The sequence below is a fragment of the Lissotriton helveticus genome, chromosome 5_1, assembly GCF_964261635.1.
Source record: "Lissotriton helveticus chromosome 5_1, aLisHel1.1, whole genome shotgun sequence".
Taxonomy (NCBI): domain Eukaryota; kingdom Metazoa; phylum Chordata; class Amphibia; order Caudata; family Salamandridae; genus Lissotriton; species Lissotriton helveticus.
Window position 1 is genome coordinate 1,402,846,953 of NC_136065.1, and position 24,314 is coordinate 1,402,871,266.

The 24,314-nt window shown below is 42.7% G+C and overlaps 1 protein-coding gene across 1 annotated transcript in view; it reads left to right on the plus strand.

Moving 5' to 3' along the window:
• The window catches only part of LOC144755449 (AMP deaminase 1-like), a 378,874-nt gene that overhangs the window by 326,659 nt on the left and 27,901 nt on the right, over positions 1 to 24,314 (plus strand). Inside the window, exon 14 of the mRNA XM_078644387.1 lies at positions 1,702 to 1,812. Coding sequence (XP_078500513.1) covers positions 1,702 to 1,812 — 111 coding nt within the window. The remainder of the gene's footprint in view (positions 1 to 1,701; positions 1,813 to 24,314) is intronic.

Below are 24,314 nucleotides of genomic sequence, written 5' to 3' on the forward strand. Positions count from 1 at the left end.
GCCAATGGGGGAACAGAAAGGAAAAGGGGGCGGGCCGCAAGGGAGCAGCGGCGGGAAGTGGGGAGCGGAGGGGGGGTCACACCTGGGGTACAGTAACAAAAGAAGCGCAACAAAACCTAATTACAGAAGAAAAGCACTAATACAGTAAATACAATACAATAACGAAGGCACAGAAGGGCAAAACGGGCAACATGGGCGAAAAAGAGCGAGCAGCAGCGAGGGGGCACCGAGGTCAGGGACGAACCTGTGGCGCTGGGGCAGAGACGCGCCTTCAGATGGTGGGCCGTGCGGAGTGGAAGTGTCCTGGGGCCCATGTCTCTCCCCGGGGCTGAGCACCACCCAAGGTGATAAATAAAGGGGTGTAAGGTCGCTCGGGCCTACTCTGACACTATATCCATGGTTTATGTTGTCCAATCATACAGCGTGGTGCTGCTAGGACCTAGACCTCAATCTAAGGCCTAGTTGTCCTACTATAGGTCTGATGTGCAAAGGGATTTTGTGGTTGTAAACCCTGCATTTTGATAAAATGCAGGGTTTGCAACCTCATTTTGTGACTAATGAAAGTTCTTTCAAATCATAAAATGGGTATAGAAATCATAAATTATCATAATTTGAACAGAGTTTCTTAGGTGTGTTTCATTCCAAATTGAGATGCAGTAAACTATGTATCAAAAGTTTGTGACCATAATTCTGGTCACAAAACAGTGATCAGTTACTAAATTCCAAGTTAGGATGGTAACTGATTCTTTAAGGGAAAGGGGTCCCCCTTGATGTTTCCACCTTTTCCCCTTAGGGAATCAGGGCAGCAGCTTTGAAGGGATTCGGTTGTGGTCCAGCGGAACTCTGTGTACTCTTACTGAATTTTCCTAAAGCGAAAAAGCGACCCGTTTCTTTAAGGAACTCAGGAATATAAGGTCGCAAAGTGCAACATGTCTAATGAATATTAATTGGGCAAGTCAACTGCGATCCCTTGTAATTCCTAATTTTGCACACCGACCTATTAGTACATAGACCGCTTCACAAAATAAAATACTGCTCACAGAGTTGATGCACATTTTGCAACCACTTCTTGAGATAAGTATGTTACTAGAACTGACCATTCATTATCATATTACATTAATTAAGAAATATGTCTATTTTGTTCCCAATATTGCAGATGACACCTCTCAAAATTTAAATTTATTAATACTACAGTCAGCACACTCTTTAAATGTGCATTTTAAAACTAGTTACTACAGATGACAAAGGGTTTAGAGTGCATTATATTCTATAGCACTTGTAATACAGCGGAGGAGACATCCGTCACATGATGGAGTATTCAATCCGTCAAACTCTAAACCAGGCCCAAAGTCTCTAAGCAGTAACTGAATGTGTGAGCTTTTGAATAGACTGGAAGGAGAGCAGCTGGACATTGCATAGATACGATTAAACAATATAAATCTATATTAAATACCAAGAGTTCGAACATGCTGGTTCATTCACATCCTTCAAAAAATGTGAACTGGAAACCAAATCTGTCAATATTCAGCTACATTTTCTTTACAATTGGAAAATTGTTAATGTAGCCAAAGCACATAGGGTTTGGAAACTCCAATTAAAAATCCATCTTGAACAATTTGTGATGTATACGTTTTCTCTATGTGATCAGCAGCAATCAAGGAACGTAGTCTTTACGTTTTTCATGTTTTTTATTCTCCACAGGAACCTCTCATGGAAGAATATGCGATCGCTGCTCAAGTTTTTAAGCTCAGCACATGCGACATGTGTGAAATAGCGAGAAACAGTGTCCTGCAGTGTGGGTTATCTTATGAGGTATGAATAAAGTTTTTTACCAATACCTGGAAATGATTCTTAAAAAGAAGTGGTGGGCCTTGATGTTCAATAGCTCCTTACGTCCCCATTCTATACTCAGGGGCAGATTTATAAGCCTCCTTTCAACACTTTTGGGCCGCCGTTGCGTCACTTTTGTGATGCAGAGGGGGTGTACATAATGCGGCCAATTTACAAGGTGATACATATATGGAGATGCATCAAGTTGTAAAGCCCTGCGTCAAATTATACCTGCGTCAGATATAATGTATGCATGGTGGACATTCCCACGCAGGAAAGCCGTGTGGAAGTGATGCTGTGAAATCCACAAGATTTCACTGCGCCACTTCTAGGATGCCACTGCATCAAAAGCATACTCCTTCTTGAAGCAGGAGTAAGGAGTGACACAGTATAAATATAGGCCTCCTCATGAATTGCTGGAGTTACGTCGTGCTTGCGGCACAACGCCAGCAATGCATGACTTTTGGGCCAATAGATGTGCCAGAATTTCTGAAGCATCTGTCAATCCTTGAGCCATGGTGCGCTGTATTATAAATACGGCGCATCCATGGTGGCGCAAGGGTTTCGTAGGCTGGTGCAGGGAAACTGACGCATCTCTAGAGATGCGTCAGTTTCTTGTAAATCTTCCTCTCAATCTTCAATGTCAGAGCTCTCTAAGTTGGTTATCTCATCCCTCTCTTTATTTATTTTACCATTTGTCTGTCTATTTTTCTCCAATCCCACCCAGGTGGACCGATGCTCATAAAAGCATGCCCACAATGTTAAAGTGAATGTTAAAAGCTAATTATGGAAATTTCACCAAAAGGTTTATTGGCACAAAGATTGCCCATCATAAGAAAAAGGAAAGACAAGATCCGGCGAAAAGAAAGTTTTCTTAATTGCCTGAAAAGAGTGTAGGATGAGATGTTTTTTATTTCAATAGGTAAGGAATTCTATAAGTGAGATGAGGTGACAAAAAGAAACAATTTGCTACAGAGAGTAGCATTTTTTGAAGGAGGATTGCCTGAGAAGAAGAGCAGAAGATGAGCCAAGCAATGGAATGGGATTTTTTAAGTATATTTATTTTTAAGGAATTCAGGGGCTTGGCTCTAGAGACATTTGTGCATAGTACAGAGTACTTTAAAAGAGATTCTGCTCTAGGTGGCTAGGCAGTGTAAATGGGATTAAAGCGTGAGGTTTGACAAAAAAACAAAGGCACCAACTACTAACCTGACTGCTTGGTTTTAAACTAATTTTAGCCTTTGGATAAGGTATTTAAAAATACCATAGTAAAGTGAATTGCAATAATCAAGTGTGGTACCATTGAGGGCAGCAATCATGGATTTCCCATATTCTAATGTGAGTAGGGAATCAGGAAAACACTAGTGCTGATACCTGAACAGGGGAGGCCGCGCCTTCTCTCATATGGTGGCCAAGACCTGGAACGACCTCCTCCTGTACCTCAGAACTCTCACTATCTCTCCAGCAATTCAGGAAGAGCCTTAAGGCATTTATGTTCAACTGATAGGAGAACAGGCAGTTTAACAGACAGCGGCTCAAGACCATCACAGATGAAGCAGCCATGCTCTACAAATCCTGATTGATTGATTAAAAGAGTTAAATTGCTATTGAGGCTCATACCAAGACTTTTCACTGATTTCTTAGAAGTTGGAAAAGGATAAAAAAAATCAGGACAAAGAAAGTGTAGTCAGAGTCGTCATGGGTCCCTTCCACAGACAAGCATTTTAGCGTTTTCCATATTTAATTTGAGCCAATTTTGGACCATCCATGACGTAATGTTAAGATAGTCAGTTTGAAAGAGCAGTTAAAACAGCTGATGCTCCACTGAGTGAAAAATTTGTTTCAATATCGTCAGTATTGGTATAAAACCTACAACCAATGGAACTAATATGTTTAATGAGAGGCAGCATATATAGAACCCATGTGGGAATCCAATCAAAAAGGTGTGGTATATAAATAAATAATACCGGATCTAGGTTTGACTAGGCATAGCAATAACAGATAGCTCAATAAATAAGAGTCAAGATTCGAGGTAGTAGGAGTTTGCAGGTTTATTACAGCATAAAGGACAGGAACAGGACAACCTGCATAGGAATAGGATGGCAGGGCCCGGCAGCTGCCGGGGCTGGATCTGGGATGAGCGCGCTCTGGGGAAAGGACTGGCGTAACATTTAATAACAATACACAGGCATATATAGTAAAACAGTTGCATTACAGTACATATGATAGGCGGAGCGGTGGGTGGAGCAAAGGGTGTGACGCGTAGCAGTCGCGAAAGATAAGGGTGAAAGTGGGTGTAACAGGGCGTATACATAGATATGTGATGCAAACGTAACAGAATATGTCATGAATGGGGCGGAAACATGGAGGGGGCTACCTAAGGAGCCGGGACCTCTAACCTGATGGTGCGCGCAAACTGGCAATGACGTGTTACTAGGAGAAGCTGGGGGCTATGAACTCTGTGCTAGGAGCAGAGACTGAAGTCTGGAGAGTCAGGGCGACATGTACCTAAACAGTATCTAGTATCTGATGTTTAGAGAACATGTTGATAGAATCCAAAAGTTATCGGGGTAAAGGCTAACAGACTCTAAGACTGGAGCATGCATTATTCTACATGTAGTGCGTGATGAAGAATATTAAATGACCATTAATACAGTATTTCTCTTACATGGAGACGTAAAGACTAGACAATGACGGAAACTATTGATGCGATTCAGTAACTTAGGAATGCAGAGAAGGAGGGCTGGACTGATAACTAGAATCATAACATACTCCTGGCAGACTCAGAGGCAGAGCCAGGCTGAACCAGGCACTGCGAGGCAGGAAGTGAGTGAAGGGTCAGGGATACAGGTGGGGGCTGTATCGCTCCTCAGCGAGGGCTTCAGGAGACAGGAGCTGAATCTGGTGTCCGGGCCCTTTTGAGGCCTAGAAACGGGGACTTTACAATGGAATAACGTGCACACTGAGAAACGTGGCAACGTAACTTTACATAGGCCTGATATTCGTAGTATTCACGAGAACTGGAAACTGGCATACTAGAGATGGACACAACTGTAATTGCGTCATTAATCGAACATGGGGAATACATATGCATATTAATCATGCACAGATAACATATGATGGAGGACGCGTAGGGACACAGAACATGGCAAAATTTACTTTTCCACATTCCCTCCTTGTCACTACGTTTCCATCAGGAAACATCAATATTCATGATACCATCTATCATTTCATACAGTATCATTTGCTCGTCTCGAATTTTCTTGGAACGGGATTTAGAACGGGGCTTGGGACTAGGAATACAAGAGGTAGCACAAATGCCGCAAATCGCAGGGCCACATTGTATACAGAGGCAGCAGCTGAATATGATCGCTACTGCAATACCTAGAAAGGACAATACTTTCCATCCCCAGGCGGAAATTATATTCCAGAACCAACCGGACCATGTCCAGGTGCCTGGATCTTGGTGTAACAGATGGGCAATTTTATGGAGTCTGGTTATGGCTGAATAAACAGACGGCGCGTTATTTGGAATGAAAATGCAGCAACTAGATCCGATGACTCTACAGGCCCCGCCCCTATCGGCCAGAATGACGTCAAGGACGAGACGATTTTGGAGCACGACAAATCTCATAGCAGATTGCTCTTCGGTTAAGTTACCTAGAGCAGAGGCAGTCTCGTTTACTACAGCTTCAAGGGTTCTTGTTAACCTACGGATTAGCTTGCTATTCTGGATAGGTCCTATAAAGAAGAAGAAACCTCTATTGAAATCTGTATACTGTTCTAGAGCAGTTTCAGTATAATCGACAATTGGGGACTCAATCTCCCTTCTATGTCTAATGTGTACTAGATGTGTGTTTCTATGATAATCAGGTGGGGCTAGGAAAACAGGTGGCAGTAGGAAGGCAATGTAACAGGTTCCCTCCCAATCGAGGGGCAGACGAACATATGCGGTTTGGCCACAAATAAAATAAGAATGACGTGAAGCTTTGAAAATAGATTTCCTACTGTCACTATACTTGACAATAGTAGTACAATCACTATGTCCTACATGTACGGAACCATTATTTCGGACACATAATTCACCTTTGACTGGTAATACTGAAATAGCAGGTAAGTCTGGGGTAGAATCAGACTGAACATTCAGGACCATGAAATTCGAAGAATAATTTCCTAAATTGTAAACTTCATTCTCTAGATCCAACCCTGTTCTGTGGGGAAGACCTTGCTTGTCTGGGAAACATGTACTGTTAAGGAAAGACATATCTGTTGAGGATGACGTTAACGTGGACCATGCTCCACACGAACCATTATGTGAAAATGGATAAGGAAAGAGTGGCAGAACTCCCTTCGGTGTTTGGAAAGGGGGGAGTCGACCACACACCCAACAATTAGTGGCATTGCTGGTCTGGTGTGAGTAATGTAACATGCGGATAAAAGAATTGTTACGCATAGCGAGGCGATAAGAGAGTTCATGAGGAGGCAGATCACTAAACGTGTGCTCTACTGTAACATTAGAAGACTTATTTACATGAGAAACTGGAAAATACAAGTAAAATGCATAACTGGTGCAGGAAATCATAATGCTGAGAAATAAAACGAAACTTAGAAAAATGATACATCGGATTGAGTTTTGACTAACTCTCTCACTATGGGGGTCTATTTTATACATGTCAGAAACCGGTCTAACCGTTTCACCTAGGGGAGGACTTAGACAATCAAACTGGCTGACTTATTTTACTAGACCTTAACTTTTTCTTATACTCCTGTTGCGGAGTTGTCTCTAACAGGGAGGGTGCAGTAACATTGTCTTTTGCGGGACAGTCCTTAAGAATAGTACTTTGGCAGTCCTTTAAATCCTCGGAAATGTTCTTTGAAACTGGTTTCAATCCATAAAACTTTTTGATATGCGAAAGATGCACCCAGCCTTTGCGTCCCTCCAACTTCACGGCTGTACGGGTGGCCAGGAGGACCTGTCGGGGCTCCTTCCAGCGAGGCTCCAGCGGACTTGAACGATCAAAATTTCGCACTAAGACCATGGATCCGGGAACGATTTCATGCGGTGCCACCTCGGTATTGTCTGGAAATGCGGCGGCAACCTGTGAACGACAAGAGTTGAGGGCAGACATCAAGGAAGCTAGGTAATCTGTCAGCATATTACTTGAAACATCTGTAATACTTCGGGGTCTAGGAGTACCCCACATGTTAGGGGGGCGGCCGAAAACGACCTCATACGGGGACAGACCTGATCTGGAATGTGCGACCATGCGCATATAGAACAGGGCAACTGGCAGAGCTACTAGCCAGTCTACACCTTTTTCTTGACAAACTTTTGCAATTCGAATTTTCAGGGTCTGATTATGTCTCTCTACGAGACCGGCTGCTTCAGGATGGCGTACACAATGGAACTTCCCCTGGTACCCTAACAACAGGGACACGTGTTTCATCAACTCAGATGAGAATGGTTGGCCGTTATCAGAATATACGACTCTAGGGAGTTCGTAACGGGGGAAGAACTCACGAACCAACTGCTTGGCAGTAGTCGTGGCTGTGTAATCTGGGACTGGATATGCCTCTGTCCACCTGGACAAAGCGCATACAACTACAAGGACATACTTGAAACCTCGACATCGCTCCATCTGAATGTAATCCATCTGGAGGACTTCAAAAGGGTGGTCAGGAGGCTGGAATCCACCTTGTTCCACCGGAACACTTTTACCTGGATTAAACTGACAACATATCATACAGGTACGGACTTTCTGCTTGGCTGCAGCTCGTAAATGCTTGTTGAACCAAATGTTCTGGATACTGTCTATCATAGCTTTTTCTCCTAAATGTGCTGGACTATGTGCGGTATTGATAATGACTTGAACCATAGAGTCGGGGAGAAACCATGTGGCTCTACCCTTCGTTAACCATCCCTGATCTGTCTGGACCCCTCCTTGTTCGGACCATTTCTTGATTTCTTCAGGAGTAGCATGTAACTGGATATCTATGACATCTTGAGTGGGGTCCTTAACTGTCATACAGGTAGTCGGATCTGGAGTAAGTGTCTGTGTCTTATTAACTGGAATATCTGGTGTCTGTGCTGTAAGCTTGGCTGTGCGATCTGCTAGATCATTACCCTGGGAAATAATGTCAGTAACTTTCGTATGTGCTTTGCATTTCATGATAGCAATGGATGTCGGTAAATGTATTGCATCTAACAGAGCTTGAATAAGGAGACCATGCTGAATCTTGGTTCCATGAGAAGTCATGAAACCTCTCTCCTGCCAGAGCACTCCAAAGTCGTGTACAACTCCAAATGCGTAACGTGAATCTGTGTAAACATTAACTTTCAGGTTCTTGGCGTGTATGCAGGCTTGAGTCAGAGCAACTAGCTCTGCTGCTTGAGCAGACAGGGTGTCAATACGGTGTGTTTCAATAACTTCAGTGTCAGTAGTCACTGCATACGCGGCTACTAGTTCTCCTGTACTTGTTCTCATGCATGAACCATCCACATAAAGTGTCAGGTCGGGATCTGGTAATGGAATATCTGTCAGATCTTGTCTTGGCTTTGTCATGATGTTAACTACTTCCACACAGTCGTGTGTGGCAGGATTCAAAGTAACTGACGGTAACAATGTAGCAGGGTTTAGGACGTTGCAGCGTCTGATTTCTATGTGTGGCTGGAACAGTGTCAATTCATAACCTGTTAAACGTGCGATTGTCAAGTGCTGAGTTTGTGTTCGGTTTAAAAGAACTTCCACGGAGTGTGGAACTTGTACTGTCAGGGAGTGTCCTAAGACTATGGAATCACTTTGTCTGATAGCTAGTGCTGTGGCTGCAACTGACTTGAGACACGCAGGCAGAGCCTGGGCTACAGGATCTAATGTGCTCGAAAAATAAGCACAAGGCTTGTATTGTCCTGCTTGATCTTGTGTGAGAACAGATAATGCTGTACCTTCGCGTTCAGTGACGAAAAGTGTAAAAGGCTTACTGTAGTTCGGTGTAGCTAGAACTGGAGCTTGGCATAGGGCTTTCTTTAATTCATTAAAACTAAGTGTATGTTCAGATGTCCAAGGGAGAACAGTCGATACGGCTGCCTCCTGTGTCGTTAACTGTATCAGTGGCTTGGCTAGAAATGCATACTGGGGAATCCATTGTCTGCAATAAGAAGTAAGGCCGATAAAAGCACGTACCTCCTTCTGGGTCTTGGGCTGAGGAAGACTCGCTATTAACTGGATACGGTCGGGTGTCAACTGCCTACCCCTCTTGGACAGTAAGTGGCCTAAGTAGATCACTTGCTGGACACAGAATTGAAGCTTAGAAGGGGACACCTTGTGCCCCATCTCGGCTAGGAAATACAAAACTGTAAGGGATGCTCGCTCGCAAGCACGTTCAGAACGGGCTGTGATCAGTAGATCATCGACATACTGGAGCAGGGCAGTGTCAGTTGGCATGTGAATGTTGTCTAGTTGTCTCTTGAGTGCTTGACTGTAAATACTAGGACTTTCTGTGAAACTTGAGGAGCGCGTGTGAACATATAGCTCCTTCCATTTAAACAAAATCCGAAAAGAAACTGGCTGTCTGGATGAATGGGGACACTGAAAAATGCGTTCTTGAGATCTATGACTGTAAAAAATGTGGCTTCGGAATCAATGGCTGTCAATAGGGAAGAGATATCTGGGACAACTGGGTACTGGGGAATAATGCATTTATTAAGTTCTCGAAGGTCAATCACTAATCGATATACTGGAGGTGCATTTGGATCAGTACGTTTCATGACTGGAATGATCGGAGAATTACATACATTGAAGTCGGTTTCCACAATTACTCCCTGAGCCATGAGTTCGTCAATAATTTTGGATAAGGCTGCTACAGCCTCAGGTGGCAATCTGTACTGTCTGATTCGTGGCAGGACTACACCTGGCTTGAGAGTCACACGATGGGGTGTGATTTGCATAGAGCCAACATCAGTTGGACCGTGCGCCCATAGATGCTGCGGGACATTGGACAATCTCGGATCAAAATCTCGTAATACATAGTGACCCTTGAAGTCACGTAGGAACAATCGTATTCCCTCTGGGGAACAGCATATAACTGCACCTAACTCTTTCAGTGTTTTAATGCCTAATAGATTTTCTGGACATGACTTAGTAAGTAACAGATCAGTAGTGCGGGACAGTGGACCTACTTCTAGAGTAACTGGCTTTGAAATTTCATTTACAATAGGCTTTCCTGAAAATCCAAGGGAAACATTTCTAGAGCCTGAGAGCGGAGCCCCTGGAACTTCGGCGTGACTTATAGTGGTCCTACTTGCCCCTGTATCAATCAGAAACTTTCTGTCTTTCCCTAGTACTTGACTATGAACATAGGGACCTTCTTGATCTACAGGTATCTCGATGAGAGGCAAGCCTACCTCCCTCTCTAGGCTGTTTCATGAATATGGCTGATACTCTGGATACTCGGACTGTGCATACTGGTACATCTGCTGTGTAACATGCTGTGTTGCAGCGATGGGCTGCGGTACAGTAACTGTCTGTTGTGCATTCTGTGGCTGAGGAGTCTGTGAAACTTGTTCTTGTCTAGGCGGACGTGGTCTTTCTTTAGTCTTACCGGTAGCTATGTTGTGTTTCAGAACTGCACACTCGTTTATAAAATGACCTGGCTGTTTACAATAATTGCAGTTTCCTTTAACGGGAGCTGCGGGATGACTGGCTTGATTCGGACCCCTCTTCTGACTGTCTTGAGGAACAGATTGTGCAACTAGCACTTTCATTTTCGTGTCTTTCATACGTTTTCTCTCGTGTTCTTGCTCTTCTCTGATTCTATTCTGGTGGTATTGGAGCATCTGTAACATCTGGGACGGGGTATTAGCTTGCCAGGTACTTTCGACTTTCAAAACTCGATTCTTAACTTGTGGACTTGAATTCTCGACTAGTTTAGTAACGAAAAGATGAGGGTATGACTCGCTACTTGTCTTGAGGCCACTGTTTATAATAAAACATTTCTCAAATCTAGAGTAAAAATCACTAGTGTCTTCGTCTTGTTTCTGTTTACATGCTGAGATTGCATCCCAGTCTTCCTTTTTAGTTGCTAATAGTCTGGGCAAAACTTGTATTAACAGTTCAGGTAATTCTTTACATTTATCTCCAAGACCGGTACCTGGTACTCGTGCCTTATCTTCAGCTTCTAGAACTGCCCAATCGATCTTTTTCTCTCCCACCTCCCATTCTTTTTCCTTGAGTTTCTCATATACCCCTGCGGGCAACAGGACCTTTAGCATTTTAATTATGTCTGGATACGTGTAGTCTCCCATACGGAGCATGTCTTTTAATTCTCGGTGGAACCCTGCTGGATCTTTATCATGACAGGGAATTAATTTTTTCATCTCTAAGAGTTCCATCTTTGTAATCGGGGTGTAAACAAACACTCGTTGCATTTCACCACCCTCTGTCTTAACTGGATGCACTTCTCGTAACGGATTCTGTCTGTCTATGTAAAAGGGTTTACTTTCTGGGGGTGAGACATGTACAAAATGCGGGTTCAAAAACATACTATATTTGTGGCGCTGTTCTAGAATGACACTAATTAAATCAGTACCTAAACCTTTCCATTTATACTGGAGTAACTCGTTCAGGACATCGTGTAACGGACCTGGATCAGAATGTTGACCCTCATACAATGTAATGAGGTGCTGGATCATATACATACCCACCAGTCGTTGCTCGGCTGGGGGCAATTTCAGAAACATTTGTGCCACTATTTCGTCTGGAAAAGTGGTAGAATCAGTAATCCATCGGACTGCTGATCGGACTAGTTCTTGTTCATGCATAGTACTTAACTCGCTATAACCGATTCGTGATTTCAGAATGTGATCGGTAGCTTGAAATACTTGTTCTAGAGAACCTTGTTCTGGTGTTGGACGATGGAAAGTTGACTTGTGTTCTAGGCGCAAATGGCGGTCTGGAAATCTAGATTTTCCTACATACGCTATTCTGGCGGGATTCTCGTCCTCTACCTCTTCCGCAGAGTCATTTTCTTTCTCGCTTACTTGTGCTGCCTTACGTTGATCATGTAACCTTATTATTTCCTTACGAATTTTCTTGTACATACTCTCTATACTACCGATAGTTCTATGCTTACCGTCGGCTATATTATCACTCCACCTTGTTAGGGTTCTCATTTCGGCTTGATCTTTGGTCGGATAATCTTGTTCTCTTATTAGACAATTAATCAGAAACTTTAATAGCATGAGCTGGACTTCAACTTTTCTTTGGCACATAACGTCACTAATACTTTCTGGATCATTCCCTGTACGGATGAAACGATATATTCTGTCTAGATCTTCTTTCATATCTGGTAGGGTGTCTAAAAACCCGAGCACCCGTCTTACACGTATAGAATATAGAATCATACTATCATCACCTGTGACTGGATCATAGCGACATTCAGTAAGGACTCGTCGGATATCTGCAGCGGACTGATATTTGGGCGTACGTTGTGACGCACATTCATGTAACTCGGCCAACGTTTTACGTTGGTGCGGTGGCGGGGTACCAGGAGGACCTCCTCCTGCGGCCCCTAAACTGGAATCATCGACTGATGCTCTTCGTACTAGCGCGGCGGGAAATTGAAATGCAGGCTGGACTTGTATGGCGGGCTGAACCTGGGGGACCGTAGCAGGTACTGTAAGGGGTGCCCCGGTGTCTGGAGGAGCAGGAGGTGCCTGATTTACAGGGACTGGCGGAGCGGGATTTGCATATTCTGGGACTGTGTCGTCCAAATAGGACGAAATGAAAATATCAGCTGCGGTCGGTTTGTGACGTAGCTTGGTCGGAACTAAGGGTGGCGGAAAGTTACTGGATGCCTCCGGGGTCGCTTTTGGCAAGCCCTCGGCAAGAAGAGGATACATACCCTTAATGAGGGCGTTCCTCTGTCTGTCTGACTGTTCGGTTTTAACTCGTTCACCTATCTCGATTAATTCCCTTTCTTGGGCTCGCTCTAAGGATTCTCGACTTATTTCCGACTTTCTGATTTCTTTTTCGGTTCTTTTATGAGATTCTTTGCGCCATAACTCGATGGCGTCTTTCTGTGACTGTCTGGCCTTCTTTTTCCATAATGCCTCTTCTACTCTCATGATGCACTCGGCATCCCACGTACCTGATACGGGCCATCTATACTTTTCCTCTAACTCTTTGGTATACTCTACCCATAAATCTAGATATAATATGGCACTTATGCCATGCTTCTGATACATAAAATGACCTGGACTGTCCCTAGGCGGGACAGGAACTGCTTCTTCTAGCAGACCCTTTCTAGTTTTTAACTGACGTAATCTCGAAAAGAGGGACATTGCAAACTTGAATCTGAACACAATACAATACACGAGGAACAATAACAATTGAGAAAACAATTCAGGCATACCACGACATTGAAAATACATTGAATAACATTATGAAGCAACAGTTCGGACAGAATACTACCTGGAACACTGAGAACAGAAACACATGAATTTCTCGAGAACGGAACAGGCTAGAATTACTGGATGCGCTGCTGAAACAGCACGGAACATACCGGTCCCATAAAGGGACGCATCAAGACCCGTATCCACCTAGGTGAACACTTCGTTTCAGATCTGCGTACCCAGACCCATCGGACCAGAGACAATTTAGATTGACCCTGTCTAGATACTACCCCAGCAACGGTACTCACCGGGCAGCAAGAACGGAAAGCCTCGGACTGGACTGGACTGCTTCGACGCCGGACGGACGAACTTCGGACTTCTGTTACGGGTGGGCCTCCGGATACCTCGGACCTTGGACTCTCGGCTTGGGCTCTGGTCGGGACTCGCCGCGTTCCTCCACCGTCTCGTCTGGATGCTGGACCGCCTCCTCCGTCTCCTCCGTGGGCCTGAGGGATACTTAAAGCAGAAATATCTGCCGGTGCGCAGAAGAGTTCCGTCACGACTGCAGAGGGTCAGGGGGCCGGCGTGGCTTCACCGACGCGTGGGGAAAGGGCAAGTCCCTATTCGGGCGCCATTATGTGGTATATAAATAAATAATACCGGATCTAGGTTTGACTAGGCATAGCAATAACAGATAGCTCAATAAATAAGAGTCAAGATTCGAGGTAGTAGGAGTTTGCAGGTTTATTACAGCATAAAGGACAGGAACAGGACAACCTGCATAGGATTAGGATGGCAGGGCCCGGCAGCTGCCGGGGCTGGATCTGGGATGAGCGCGCTCTGGGGAAAGGACTGGCGTAACATTTAATAACAATACACAGGCATATATAGTAAAACAGTTGCATTACAGTACATATGATAGGCGGAGCGGTGGGTGGAGCAAAGGGTGTGACGCGTAGCAGTCGCGAAAGATAAGGGTGAAAGTGGGTGTAACAGGGCGTATACATAGATATGTGATGCAAACGTAACAGAATATGTCATGAATGGGGCGGAAACATGGAGGGGGCTACCTAAGGAGCCGGGACCTCTAACCTGATGGTGCGCGCAAACTGGCAATGACGTGTTACTAGGAGAAGCTGGGGGCTATGAACTCTGTGCTAGGAGCAGAGACTGAAGTCTGGAGAGTCAGGGCGACATGTACCTAAACAGTATCTAGTATCTGATGTTTAGAGAACATGTTGATAGAATCCAAAAGTTATCGGGGTAAAGGCTAACAGACTCTAAGACTGGAGCATGCATTATTCTACATGTAGTGCGTGATGAAGAATATTAAATGACCATTAATACAGTATTTCTCTTACATGGAGACGTAAAGACTAGACAATGACGGAAACTATTGATGCGATTCAGTAACTTAGGAATGCAGAGAAGGAGGGCTGGACTGATAACTAGAATCATAACATACTCTTGGCAGACTCAGAGGCAGAGCCAGGCTGAACCAGGCACTGCGAGGCAGGAAGTGAGTGAAGGGTCAGGGATACAGGTGGGGGCTGTATCGCTCCTCAGCGAGGGCTTCAGGAGACAGGAGCTGAATCTGGTGTCCGGGCCCTTTTGAGGCCTAGAAACGGGGACTTTACAATGGAATAACGTGCACACTGAGAAACGTGGCAACGTAACTTTACATAGGCCTGATATTCGTAGTATTCACGAGAACTGGAAACTGGCATACTAGAGATGGACACAACTGTAATTGCGTCATTAATCGAACATGGGGAATACATATGCATATTAATCATGCACAGATAACATATGATGGAGGACGCGTAGGGACACAGAACATGGCAAAATTTACTTTTCCACAAAGGCATGAGATGTAAAATTGCCTAAGAAGACTTTTTGGCATCTTTTCTTTGGAAGAGAAGAGAACCGTTCCTACAGAGTACCAATAAGTCCCAATAAGTCCATGGTTCTGTAATCCAGAAAGCAAGATTGTATTGTTTACCTTGTCGAGAGCCATGGATAAGTCTAGAAAAAATGAGGACATCTGGTGCTGCTATTGTTAGTGGCTACCTGTAAGTCATCGAGAAGAGATACAAGAGCTGATTCAGTACTTTTTCTAAGGTAGATGCCTACACTAGCATCATCTAGTAATTGCTAGTCTCCAAGAAGGTGGACAATTAGCTGGACAAAGCACTATCTATTTCATTTCAATTGTTAATTGATTTACAGACAGCAAATATACATGTATATTGCAACATCTGTGTAAATATTTGCAAAACGTCTTGAAACATAAGCCCATGATGAGGTCAGCATACAGCAAACCTCCTGCACTCCCTCACATATTAGATACAACCATTCACTCTAATCCAAATATTCTCCTACGCATTAATTACAATAGCTGTTACTCAAAGGTAAGAAAGACAGAAAAACATATTATGTGTCTGAAGATAGAATCTCCCTGTATCCCTCCTTCTGTCTGGCATGCGACCCTAACTTCTCCACATTTTCTTTGTCCCGCCCCATTCATCTTCCCCTATGTACATGGAAATGCAGCACACTATTATCCCCACATCATGTTTCTTTCTCTGATTTACACACTCGTTCTTCTCAGGAAAGAAAAAAAAGGAAATTTGAGTCCAATATATTACATCCTAATGTATTGCATGCCTTCTTCAGTATGTTTTCAAAAACTCATCCCCACACACCCTAAATTGCATACATCTATCGTTGAATTTGTATGTAAGTTTCTCATACTTTGCTACTTCATACCTATTTTACATTTTATTTCAACACCTAACTATAACGCCACTTTAACCTTTAGGTTTAGTAGTGAAGTTCTAGGGTTTTTAAAACTTTTTTTAATATAAGCTAAGATGTCATTGACATACCTAACTATAACATCACTTTAACCTTTGCTATTTTTGGTAGTAAAAAACTCTCTCTCTTTCAACACACACACACGCACACACACACACACACACATATATATATATATATATAAATAGATAGATAGATAGATAGATAGATAGATAGATAGATAGATATATAGATAGATAGATAGATAGATAGATAGATAGATAGATAGATAGATAGATAGATAGATAGATAGATAGATAGACTTGCCTGATACTGTCTGCTCACACCCTATGGAGGCAGTATGTGCATGTGTTGGTTTGGATTCCCCACTTAACATCCGAAAATATTGCTGTCCTGCAATAATCACACTCACTCAGGACGCAGATGTTCATTGGTATATTGTCTACAGGATGGAATGTGGCCTCATATGTTTCTGCTCCTTCAAATTGCAGGTCACCATATAGTTCCTGCCTCTTAGAAGGTACCACAGTGGATGGAATTTTGCCATCTTGATATAAAATGTAGAGTACCAAGGAACTGAATTGTCTGCAACTGATGACTGTTCCAAGATTGTCTATTTTACACTGGAAATAAATGTTGCTCAAAAGTCCCCAAGCTATACCCAAAGAGGTCTTGTGTGTCACATTACCCTTCACTGATGACCTGGGGTTTTCAGCTTGACTCTCTATCTAAAGCATAGCCTTTTTGCTATCTTCTTGGTCACCATGGAAATTAGTGACTATGTCAACCATTTGGGGTATTGTAACTCATTGGATTTAAACACTGGTTCGTCATCAAACTCATCTTTCTGGTTTATGGTGAGTTCCTCTTCCCACTTATGCCCGATTACATGCTTTAATCTTTTGTGGTTGATGGAGGGGTCGCACCTAGAGACCTGTTCCTTAATGGTCCTCTATGCATACTGTGAAAGAAAAAAAAAAGTATAAATGGAATTTTGATAAAAAATGGAATACGAAAAATGTGAATGTACTTATGGGTCAGTGGATTAAAATTAAGCAACTAAGACCTGAAAGGTATGTGAAAGATATTAACCAACTTACAAGGAAATGGGGTGACTCTAAAAGCAGAGAAATGCAAACTAAAGATGAATAGTGAAACATATTTGGGAAATGCCATTGATGAAAGGGGCCTCGGCCTTAAAGAAGGATTGGTGAATTATATTGTGTACACATTGGTCACAACATGTAAAGATGATCTTAGATCATTTTTGGGGGTAAGTGCATTTTATGCCAAGTTTGTCAAGAATTTTTCAGATAAGATATGAAACATAAGATGGTTACTAACGAAAAGTGTCAAGATGAATTTGATCACATAAAAGGGGAATTTTCAGGAGCTCCACCAACTGGAATGTTTGATTTTAAATGCAAGACAATATTAAGAACAGATGTCAGTGCCTATGGTTCAGGGGCTGTTTTAAATCAGATACAAGATCTAAAAAAATCATCATTGCAATGCTTCATATACGTTAAATGCTACAGAAAGGTGATATTCCGTCATTGAAGGAGAAGCATTGTCAGTGTTTTAGAGAGAGAGAGAGAGAGAGAAGAACTCTGTTTATTTAGACCTTAGTCTTTAAACAAACGGATAAAATTCATAACCCTGTACAAAACCAACTAATAACAAAGCAATGCAAAACTTATTAAAATCTATCAATTCATTCTATAATTTCCGCCTTGCTACTTCTATTCGGCCATTGATTTCATCAATATGACGGTTATTAAAATCTTTAAAAGTATAAAAACTTATGTACATTCTAAAACAGAAAACCTAGACCTTGTAAAATTTAAGGTAGAGGAAGGTTCTTTTCATTATACATTATCCATTTGCTGTACAATATTAACACCATTTGACCTTGCTTCACCACAGTTTTATCCTTCAAGTATTGCTAGATATAGTATACAGGGGAGTTTACTATCCTTACTTGAGCTTTTCCCTTGCCAGTGCGTTAACCCCTTTCAGATAGTACCCAAGTGCAATTGCTATTTCTAGATGTTCCATTCTTAACAATAGATTAATCGCTTGTGCTCTTACTCTTATGTCATATTTTATTAATAAAGGTCGCAAAAACCGTTTCCTCATTTCTATACACATGAAGCAGTCGAGTAATATGTGCACTATTCCGCACTTAGTCCTTTAGCCCACATTTACATATACCATCAGGGTGCATCATTTCTGTCATCACTCTCCCCTCCAATCGCCAGAGGGTAATGCCAGTTCTCATTTTTAGGATGTCCCACCTGAATCCACTTCCAGGTAAGGGTACCCCACGTCGGCTTCCCATACCGCTATCATGTTTTGGACAGTTTTTTTATTTCTTAAATATTCAAGGTCTTTTGTTCTGGAAAGTTCCCTTCCTTGTGCTCTTAGTAAGCTTTTTGTAAAATTTACCTCAAAGGAATTTTGAGTTACACCCACATTTAGGGAGCACATTATCTTTTTTCTTTTTTTTTTGCCTCGGTTGCCCATCTTAGGCTGCTATATCGAATTTCCTCGCTACACCAATGTGAGAACTTTTGATATTACCCCTGGGATTGGCGTTTCCAAAATCTGGCCACTAACATTTTGGCCTGGGTATTCCACCCTATCATTCCTGTTTCAAGTCTAATTGCCTGTACCATTGCAGACTTTGGTAGGGACAGAAGCATTTTTAAAGCTTTACTTTCCTCCCGATCCCAGCCGCCTTTACCACTAAAGAGGAGCACCTCTGCTCCGTATACTACTTGTGGGGGACCATGGCTGTAAAGGCTTCTAACATGGGTTTGTGTGACATATCGCCGTAGCTTTTGTTAAATTTTTTCAAACCGCAAATGGAGGCTGAAGCTTTTGCATTCTGGTTTTCCACATGTTTGTTCCATTTTAGAGTAGATTCGAACAGTAGGCCCAGATATTTATCTTCTTTTACCATTTCTACTTTTGTTTTATCAAGATACCAACAAAAGCTCTTTGACCCTTTCCCGATGCACATGACCTTTGTTTTTTCCATATTTACGGTTAACAATTTATTCTTGCAATATTCATTAAAAGCATTCAATTTCCTCTGTAACCCTAACTTGGTCTAATCGGTAATGACTAAGGGCCAGATGTAGGTAAATCTCATTTACCGATTCATAAATACCGAATTTTACCGATTCGGTATTTATAAATCAGTAAATAAGATGTAGGTAAAAATTCGGTATTTTTTACCGAATCGGTAAGATTCGGTATTTACTGATTCCGTAAATACCGAATCGGTATTTGCTATTGAATCCTATGGGCCTTGAAGCCCATAGGATTCAATAGCAAATACCGATTCTGTATTTACCGAATCGGTAAAAACACCGAATTGCAAAGGGGGACAGGGTGTCACTTTGACACCCTGTTGCACCCCTGTAACTGGCTTGTGCGCCATGTGGCACACAGACATGCCCTTAGGGCATGTCTGTGTGCCACATGGCACAGGTGTACATGCACAGATGTGCATGTACACAGGGATTCGGTATTTACCATGCAAATGTATTACATGGTAAATACCGAATCCTGAAAGGCCTGTAGCACTGTTCAAAGTGCTACCTACATCTGAAAATACAGAATCGGTAATTTTACCGATTGGTAAATTTACCGAATCGGTAAAATTTACAGAATCAGTAAATTTACAGATTCTGTAATTTTACCTATTCGGTAAAATTACCGATTCGGTAAAATTACAGATTCTGTATGTTTTTTGAGCCCCTACATCTCCATAGCCCAATACCGGTTGGAAACGGCCGAAATCTGTATTTTCGGCCGTTTCCGACCGTTATTGGGCTACCTACATCTGGCCCTAAATCGTCTGGGTACAGCAGGCATGAGATCTTTCTTTCACTCATTCTGGGGCTGGCACTTTTTCCCACCTCCAATACTGCTGGTAAATCTGCTAAAAATATAGAAAAGAGAAGTGGGGCCAAGACACAGCCCTGTCTTAGCCCATTTCCTATATCTATTTTCTTTGTGAGTACCCCCTGGGTGTTTTTTATTACTTGGGCCCAGTTCCCTCTATGTAGTTCTTTTAGTATTTCTAATAAATAAGGTGGGATATTGTATTTAATCAGGCACTCCCATAGTCCACAGAGTTGAAGGCTGCACGGACGTCGACAAAGCAACACCACATATTCCCCTTTTGTTCTATCGACTTCCGTGCCTGGGCCCACAGTGCATAGCAGTGGTCCACCGCGGAGTGCCCTTCCTTGAAGCCCCCCTGTTCCACCGGGATGATTTGGTTGGCTTCTACCCATTTTTTTTTTTTGCCTAGCACTATTTTGGCAAAAATCTTCTCCCCAATGTCCAGTAAATTGATTAATCTATAGTTTTTTGGACTATACATGTCCCCTTTCTTGTGTATGGGCCGGATTATTGCCCCTTTCCAGGTGTCAGGGAGTTTCCCATTATCTAGAATAATTTGAAACATGTTTGCGAAGAATTTAGCCCACCAGTCTGGTTGGGTTTTAATTATCTGTGCTGGGAGCTTATCTGGGCCTGCTGCTCTTGTAAGGTTCAAGCCCATTATCGATTTTTTTAACCTCAGTGACATGAGAAGTCGGGTTTCATATCTACTACCAGACCGCTCCAATCTGTGTACAGATTCTCTTCCGATCTGTCCCCGGGCTATACAAGTCATGTAAATATTCCTCCCAGGCAGCTTCTTCGACTATACAGTTCATTGCCCCTGGCTGGCAGTCTGCAGCTGAATGCACTAGTTTCCAGAACTGGCGTAGATTCTTTGTTTCTATCGCCTTGAGTAGCTTTAGCCAGCACCCTTCTTTAAATTCTCTTTTAACCCTCCTAGTTAGCATATTATACTCTCTTTTTAGGGCCTCTAGAGCTTTTCTACTATCCTGGTCCCTGTTTCAGGAGTTACGGCGTGCCATTCTCCTGACTTCTCTTTTCTTCTCCTGGCATTCCCTTGTAAACCAATCATTTACTTTCCCCATCTTTCTATTACTCTGTTTAGTTTTCTTATTATTATTTCCACCGTTTCTATCTTTCAGTCCTTACTGAGTATTTGGACTACCTCCTCGATTTTTCTTATGTACAAATCGAGAGTTTGGCCACTCACTGTCCCCAGGTCTAGATTTTGTTGTAAATTTATTAGTCTTGTGACATATTCCTCCGTTAGCCTAGTTGTACAATGTCTGGGGTAATCCATCTGTTGTTCCATAACTTGTGGGCGGGGTGCTAATTGAACACCGGGGAACTCTAAAGCCAACATATTGTGATCACTTCCATCTCTATTTATAATCCTAAACCCAGTGATTTGGTGGAAGTTCCAAGGTGTCAGATAGACGTAGTCAATAGGGCAAGTTTGAGCACCCAGCTTAAAGGTTCTTTTCGCGGGGCAGTCTACCTGGCTTCTTCCGTTTAAGCAGGAGAGATTTTTAGCCCCCAAGAAATTCATTAACTGCATGTCCAGTGTTTTAGAGTATCAAGCACTTCATAACATACAAATGGGGTGTGCCTTTTGAAGTTTGCACAGATCATAAATACTTGACACATTTGTTGACATCAAGGAGCTCAGATTTGACATCCCCAGAACATTGAGCTAGTTAGTTAGACTAGAGGAATTCAATTTTGTTGTGAATCATGTTCTAGGCAAGGACAACAGTTGTGCTGATAGTTTATCTAGGCATAAATTGAAGGAGGATATAAAAATCCAAAAGGATTATGAAGGTGATGATGAGTATGACTGGGTAGCTTGGGTAAAAAGCCATCTCTGAAGAATTGTGAATACAAGAATTGGAGAATAATACTGATATGAAGGTCATTAGCAGGTGGCCTGTTGAATACAAAGGCTTTAAATGGTAAGGACATCTTAAAAATGAATTGAACAAGGATATGTTAAGTGTTAGGAGAGGTGAGAAGCTTGTTCCCCTCTGGTGGTATTAGAAGTATGATAATAGAATTGCCTTATGATGGTCATATGGGGAGCTGTAGAACTAAACAGAGGTGTATTTTGGTAGAGGTATGGATAAAGATGCAGAGAATGTTGTCAAAGACAGCCATTGTGTAGTTATAGTGATAAAATATACAAAATATCTATGCAACCATTACAGCCAGTAGAGTTTCCAATAAAAAAATTATTTGTTCATGGAGTGTCAGGTCAGAGAGTGAATATGTTTTTGGAAAGATTTGTTTTTAAGTGAAAGCTATCCTGAGGAGTTAGTCTCTGATAATGGGTCCCAATTCTGTTCAGCAGTTATTTAGGAATATTTCTCCAAAAGGAACATTAGACACAGTAGGACTGCAATATATAATTCAAGGGCCAATGGTGTTGTAGCAAGAAGTGATCAAAATAAGTATAATGTTGCGCAAAGTGTTAATCAGACAATACAGGCGTACAGAACTACCACACATTCAGTAACAGGGTTTGCTCCCTTTGAACTGTTGAGAAGGCGCAAGCAAAGAACATCTTTGGCGATTGGTAAGGTATCTTGTGACTATGGATACAAAGAAAATAAAGTTAGAAATTGAAAAGAAAAAATAAGTATGAATGGAATTTTGATAAGAAATGGAATGCAAATAATGTGAATGTACATGCGAGTCAGTTGATTAGAATAAAGCAACCAGGATAGAACCATAAATGTAAATTGATATATTTCCCTGCCATGTTGGTAAAGAGAGTTGGGTAGAACTAAGTGGAAATCCAAGATTGTACCATCTGGAGGAAAAGTAGAATGGTAGTGTGTGAACATGAAAGGCTTTTGGAAAACCCTTGAGGAGTGAAAAAAGTGATGACACGATTGACATGGAAGTGTTTGATGGCAGAAACAGGCTTAGTAACAGGCAAATAAATGTACTGAAAACATTTCAGAATTACAAATAGTTCTAGGAGGTTTATTAGGTTTCAAAGTGCATTGTGAGTTGATCCTTCGTTAGAGTCCCACATATTCCTAGGACAAATGTAATTAGATTCAATTTATGGGAATATGTTTCTAAACTCCGTTGCAGAGAATAATATTATACAGTTATAGTTTTAATTGATTTAGATATCGGGAAAGGGAGATATTTAGTATGCTTTCATGTGAGCCGCATTTCTTTGAATGTGATGAGGGAATTGGAATGTGAAAGATGAATGTACTTTATGGTTGCTCTGGGAAGTTTGGTATAAATCCAACTGAAGTGAACAAGGTGTATGCATTACTTATTTGAAGAAAAGGGCTTTGATGTATATATATTGATAGATAATGGTGTTAAACTGTTTAATGACTTTGGAACATTTGTTTTTTGTACTTCTGCCTTGCCTGAAATGTTTGTTCTGTTGGGTTGCCACCAGGGCCGGACTGGCCATAGTGGGCACCGGGTAATCCCCTGGTGCGCCGCACGGGTAATCCCCCGGTGCGTTGCACGGGTGGGGGCCGGTTTTGGGCCCCTGGGGGCTGTTTATGTTACAGGGCCGCTTTTACAGCATAGCTGCCAGTGGCGGTTTCTGGTTAAGGGCGTCGGGGCTCCGCCCCCTTTATTTTCATCCTCCCAGCGTCAGCATTGCTAAATTAAAAAACTCTTTAAGGGAAGTCTATTAAAAAAAAAATTACACACGTTTGTTGGGGGCAAGGCAGTTTATGTGCTGACACACTGCCAGCCAGTCCGATATACTCCTAAACTTTCTGCTTCTGGGCGAGCCCTGGCGCCTGAGTGACTGAGTCTAATGTATTTGCCGGGCGGATGAGCTCACATCCCCGAGGTCTGTGAGGTCATCAGCTCGGCAAAGACATAGACTCGAGCTCCAGTCTCCACCCCCTGATGCTGTGTGGGTAAAGTTTGGCCCGGGCGCTTCAGGTTGAAGCCCTGAAGCACCGGGGATCCACGTCAGTCAGGGAGAGGAGATGATGGTTACCCCACCCTTTCCCGATTCGTCACAGGGGGTGGTATCTGCCCTATAACGAGTTGTGAAGGGGTGGGGTAGAGGCTGCAAGCAGGCAGGAAGCGCAAAAGTCGATTGTGCACAGTTTGCCATAATGACTTCTGAAAAGACACTTTGCAGCCTCGAGGAGGTTTCGGTTTCCTGTGCTACTAACTGCGGCACTTTGTTGAGGCCGCCATTCGATCTCCAGCGCTCCAACTCTGGACTCGGAGACAGGTCTGAATGGATTATTTTGGGCCTGTAGTAAGAGAGGAGACAGAAGCCATGCTGCCAGGACAACTCCCCTGGAACCTAGCAGGGGTCACTCACACTGGCATTCCTGAACAAGCCCTCAGGAAGGTAAGC